This window comes from Pygoscelis adeliae, unplaced genomic scaffold (assembly GCF_000699105.1).
Source record: "Pygoscelis adeliae isolate BGI_AS28 unplaced genomic scaffold, ASM69910v1 Scaffold166, whole genome shotgun sequence".
Classification (NCBI taxonomy): Eukaryota; Metazoa; Chordata; class Aves; order Sphenisciformes; family Spheniscidae; genus Pygoscelis; species Pygoscelis adeliae.
In genome coordinates, this window is record NW_008825156.1 from 1,781,953 (window position 1) to 1,787,769 (window position 5,817).

General features: G+C 38.6%; 1 protein-coding gene across 1 annotated transcript in view; it reads left to right on the forward strand.

Moving 5' to 3' along the window:
- Positions 1 to 4,972: 4,972 nt before the first annotated feature.
- KCNQ1 (potassium voltage-gated channel, KQT-like subfamily, member 1) overlaps positions 4,973 to 5,817 on the forward strand; it is a 374,642-nt gene continuing 373,797 nt past the window's right edge. The window contains exons 1-2 of the mRNA XM_009328598.1: positions 4,973 to 5,000; positions 5,212 to 5,371. Coding sequence (XP_009326873.1) covers positions 4,973 to 5,000; positions 5,212 to 5,371 — 188 coding nt within the window. The remainder of the gene's footprint in view (positions 5,001 to 5,211; positions 5,372 to 5,817) is intronic.

A 5,817-nucleotide genomic window follows, 5' to 3' on the forward strand; every position in this document is an offset into this window, starting at 1 on the left:
AACACATACGCATGTGTGCACAAGTGTGTCTGGCTGTCAGAAATCATGACTGAGATCTCCTAAAGGTATCCCCTCTTAGTTTTATCAGGCTTTCACAAGTTTTAGATTTTTGTTTTTCCTACTGACACTTTATTCAAGATTTGCAAGTAGGTTGGGAGCGGGAAAAAAGTGTTGAGAGGGATGTCTACAAGATGTGATGCACCCATGCAGTTCTGCTACATTTCTAGCTCCACATTTTTCTTCTTACTGCCAGTGAGCCCTTCAAGGGCTCTGCCCTGAAGTCCTGCTCCTAAACAAGTAAACGTTTAGGACCTGAATTCTTCAGAATCACTTATACATGGAAGCTTTTGGTCGACCAGCAACAATAGCAAATAGAACAGGCTAACATTGTAGAAAAAATTTGGACCTTTATTGGCATAAACCAAAATTCCAGTTGGCTGGTACTGGCCTATCATATAAATGAATGTTCATTAACACAAAAAATTAAGAGTCTACCGAGTATTGTTGCAGATATACGCTTGCTCAGTCTTACTTGGAAGGGTTTTTTTGGATGCTTTTGTTGAAGACAAGGAATAGAAATATTTTTGTAAACAGCAGGACTAATCCTATGGACAAATAGCAAATATCTTTTTTTGTTTCACCTTGCAAGGTTCAAATTTAAGTTGCAGAGCAGTTAAGCATTTAAACATATGCATAACTTCGAACACATGAAAACAAAACAAAAAAATGGTTTGTGTGCCGTAAGTCTAAATATATGCTCAGAACCTTTCTTGAAACTTTGCTTTAGGACTTAAAACCTGAGCATTGGTAGACAGTAATATTCTTTCCTAGAACAGCACCAATATGCTTTAAAAAACTATGAAACAATGTAAAAAGAGATTATAAACCGTGCAGTAAGATAGCATTCAAACAGATAATGTTAATCAGGATTGTCAGCTGCTGGACTGGATAGCCTCCAAACTCCAGATATCTGTTGCGTGCTACTATCTTCTGCAACGTTACTTTTCTCTACCAACCAGATTCCTAAACTTACTGCATCCACAGTTAAAAATAACCCAACAACAAAGGGGGGAGAGAATTAAAAGCCAGTTTAAACTTTCTGAATAGAAAGTTATCTGCTGTTTTCTGTCTGCCCCATTTGTCCTGAAAGAGACTTATAGAAGAGCAGACTGCATAAACACCTTTTAAAAGAAGTGTGTCTTTTTTGACAGTGATTAGTCTTTTTATGAAGTGATTCATTAATGTGGTCTCTGACTTATGACTCATCAACTGCTAACTTGTTAGGTTGCTCTTGCTTTGTTAATTTGTTTCAAGAGGAGGAACATGGGTTTCTTTTTGTTTTTCCAAGTCCTATTCTGTCTGTACATAGTTAATTTGACACTGAAGGCAGCATTTCAGAATAGACGAGGCTATATTGTCCAGTTTTCAAGAAACAATTTATGAGTGTACGGTCCGGGACATACATATTTGCCCGTTGACTAGGCTGCTGCAATCTCTGTAATTCTTAAGGATGAACATCTTCTGTGTCTTTCTGTGCAGCACTTGTCCTAATTACCAGCACTGTACTGTGGTGCTTTTCGAATGAATGACAAAGGAAATCACCTTCCCTAGACATTCTTACCCCGGTACTTCTTGATGATGCTACTGCTTTTGCTGACTCAGAGAAAGCCTAGACAGCAATGGTTAATAGATGCCTAAATTGCAGGTAGAACAATGACACAGTAACTGTGGACCTTCCTGATCAAGGAAGCTGGAATAAATTCACTTGAAGGAAAAAGTGAGCTGAACTAACCTGAGGATTCTCCTTAGCCATACAGCTATGGGACCACAAGGCGCTAGTGGAGAAGGACAAAGCTATTACTGCACATTATAGGAATTTTATCTTAATGGTCAAGCTTTTGGAGCATACTGCTGTTTCAAATGACTTACACTCTCCATAACTGTTTATACTGGTGTGCTACCTAGGTTGTTTGACTAGCAATGCCTGTCATCGGGGAAAATCTGCTAGATTTATACATACGAAGCATGAATGTATTCAAGAGCCTGTAACAAAGATTTTGCTTAAATTTGAAACCTAAAGTTAAGCTGGCATAAAAGCATACCAGTTGTATATTAATAGATTGTGATCAGTTAAAAAGAATGGTAAATAAGATTACCAAGGTGTCCAATGAAAAATGTGTACAGGTACTCAGAAAACTGTTCTTAATTGCAACTTGATGAAGGAATGAAAACGTATATGTATCTCCCCGTCTCCCCACTGAAATGGCTAAGCCATAGCCTTCCCAGGATTTAAAAAATGAAGCAAACTCTTTTATCTCTTTCCACTTTCCTTGCCTCTGCTTTGAATCATAAGGCTGAGGTTTATTTGTTCAACATGTTACTGTTGTGTTTTCAAGCTTTTCTTTGTGTCTGAGTTCTAGGTACTCTAGTTGTTTTGCAGCTTTTAGTAATTTTAATTAAATACTAATTTTAATGACGTACCTCTGTGAACAGAATTTTTTAATTGATAGAGAATATTTCAGAAGTTATTGTCATACAATTATTGCTATATGAAAGTAAATAAACAATCTAGGACTTTATTCTCAGTTCAGTACTGAGTTGCATTTACCTTCATCGCTGGCTGTGTATTTAAAATGATCTACTGACTTGATTAAACTGTGGATTCTCCAGGAAATGGAATACAACAAAATATTTGCTCTATTTCAAGAAAAAGAATCCAAAAACTAAGACAAAACAACTCTCTCTTTCCTCTCCTTGAAAAAAGTTCTTTAATATGTCCCCTACTATAGCTGGGCAGAAATGGAAAATGGCATTTAAAAAACAAAACAAACAAAACCCATCCCCCAAAGTAATCTAGCAGCAAACAAGATGATTTCCATGCCAGTGGAGAACTGGTGCAACCTGTAATTGCAACGTGAGTGTTAAAGGCTTTCAGAAGACAGAGAACACTCAGATACTTACTGTTTGTTTGAGTCTTAGCTTCCACAGGGAAGTAATCACATGAAAGATCAAGGTGCCTCTTTATAACTGGCTGCAGCAATTCCAGCTTGTAAACATTCAGCAGTGATTTAGCAGTATGATACATGATGCTATGGCAGGCACAAAGTGAAAATGTAGCATATAATGAGCATATCTGACAATGCGTGCATAATGTCAGTCATAATTTGGTGCAGGATAACAGAAACACAAACATTTCTGATCTACTATAGCCCAATGGTGGGATTTTCAGAAATGCTTTACTAGTCCTGCTCTGATTAAATTACTAGAATTGCGAGCTTTACCATCAGCTTCATTGGTATTGGTATCAATTGGATACCAATTGATATTGGTATCCAATACATATTGGAATTGGTATCAATTCCACATGGAATTGCCATTACCATGTTAAAGTATTAATCTTGAAAATGTTGCAAATTATAACACAGTTAGTTACAGTTTTGGTAACTTAATATATATTAAAGATAATTATTCCCTGGATTCTCATCACTAAGTAGTCATCTATTTGACACTTCTGTTTGAGTATCCTCTTGCCTTCACCTATGCCAGACAGATGTTTTAGCATTCAGTAACATGAACTAGCTGGGAATCATCTAACAAAATGATTTTTACTGTACAAAAGAAACATCATCATCCATCAGTAACACATTAAAAAAAGTGGATTTTTATTAATTCCTTGACGCCAGGGAAAAGATGTTTAGATATTGCTTAAATACTAATTTTAAATATTTAAAAATTCCTTTATTTGTGATGATTCTTTGAAAGACTTAGTCAACATTAGAGGTCCAAACCAAAACCTTATGAAAATATTTCTGACCTGAAAAACAGTTCAATATATTAGGCTATGGGATATATTTGAGACTTTTCTTGTTCGCAGTAAGAAAATTATTGAAACAAACTTTGAACAGTTTCTCATTGAACACTGAGGATCAAATTTAGTTCTTAACAATTTTCTTCCCTGCTTAGCTATTTAAGTACATAATACCTCTCTAACTTTTGCTTTGGAAGGAAATTGCATAAGTAACACAGAAATTCCATTTTCTTCGGTTCAGATATATTGGGTTTTCTATTCTCTGTTTTGTTAATCTATGGATAAATAACAACATAATGTCACAATATTTCTTAAAGATTTTGAAAATGGTTTTTGAAGAACAGCATAATGTACATATGAACGTACAGCATCTTGTTTTGCTGAACTCTGTAAATTATGTTTTGCAGCTGGCTCCAGGATAAGGTCCTGTATAACCCAGACAATATGTTGGTCTTTAAAATAAAGTGGAAGACTTACATGAAGAAACACATTTGTTAACTTTAATATCAAGATTTTACCAGGCTAGTCCTCAAACAATGAGCCTTCAAGGGTAGCAATGACATTTTTTCTTCCATTAGTCATTTTTCTTGCAGGATTATTGCAAGAAAGAACAATTTCTCAAAATAGAGAAACCTGGCTCTATTTTGACCAGATGCAGGAAAAGTTTCTTTTGAAATGCTGTTTTTATTAAGCTAGTTTGTTGTTCTTGCTCTGCTGGAGGGGGGAAAAGCCTGGTTAGTACATTGTTGGGTTAGAAACAAGTTTTGCATATTCTCTTTTTAACACTTCTGCTTTTGTATTCCTAAGAAGGAGCCAGATCCTTCACGGGTGTAAATTAGTACTTTACAAGAGCCTACAGTCTTGCTTGTTTACACTAGTGAAGGATCTTGCCCAGTTCCCCTACCATATGTGCAGCCTGACATTTGAATGGAACTGCAATTAGCAGGGTTGTTTTTGTTTAACTTTATTTAGCACCTTATCTTCCTGCAACATTCTTGTCCGAATACCAGTATCAACCATGAACTCAACATAGCTCTTACTAGTTCTGTTCTATTTTGGGCTAGAAGGAAAAAACCCCAGCACTCCAGATCAAAAAGCACCCTCCTCTTTCACTCTGGGAATATAAATTGTTAACTAATTGGTGCGAAAAAGGGTCTTATTACCATGACAAATCGATTCACACCACAGTTAAGTAAGTCATAACTTACTCCACTACACAGGGAAGTTATCCAAGCCCTCAAAACAACCTGTTATTAATGGCCAAACACATTGTCTTCCACAAAGACAGTGTTTTTGGTGTTGGTGAGAGACCAAACTTGTAGAGGATGTAAGTCTGCAGAACTGTGTTTATTGTGTTCTACAATTTGCCCAATTACTCAGCTATTTGCTCCCTTATGTTACAGTAACACCAGGAACTGCAAGGCCTGTAGGCCAGGCCCTTATTCTTGTTACTCGTATTAAAAAGAGCCTCCTGGAGGATCCCAAGTCTGGCAGAGCTCTGCGGCTCCCAGACGCTGAAATTCTGCAAAGACGGACGGAGCAGCAGGCCCTGAAGGCTCTGGGGTAAGGGGTTGTACCCCAGGAGCTCAAGCCACCAACAGGACACAGGCCTGGGAAACACTTACTGGAGGACTTTGTCCCCACAGATGCCGAGTGGACTGAGAAGGTGGGAAAGGCTGCTGGGTTTCTGAGGAGCTGGCAGGCTTCTCCCAGGTCCCTACGCTATAACCTCCTGCAGCGTGCTGGGCCTCGCAAAGGTAAGAGGCCACCTCCACACAGGCATGTCAGTGACAAGGGGACAGGTGAAACAGGTCGAGGTCAGCATGAGGAGAATAGCCTGACATGGAGAGGAAGTCCAGACATCTACAGGGCTCGCTGCCCGCCCCGTGTCCTCCGGGGCTTACGGGCAGAGCCCTTAGGCAAGTGCAGCCCTTAGAGGGCGTGCCAGGGGTGAGGCTGAGCGGACGCCCCGGTTCCCTCGCTGAGCTAACGTAGCTCCAGCCCCGCCG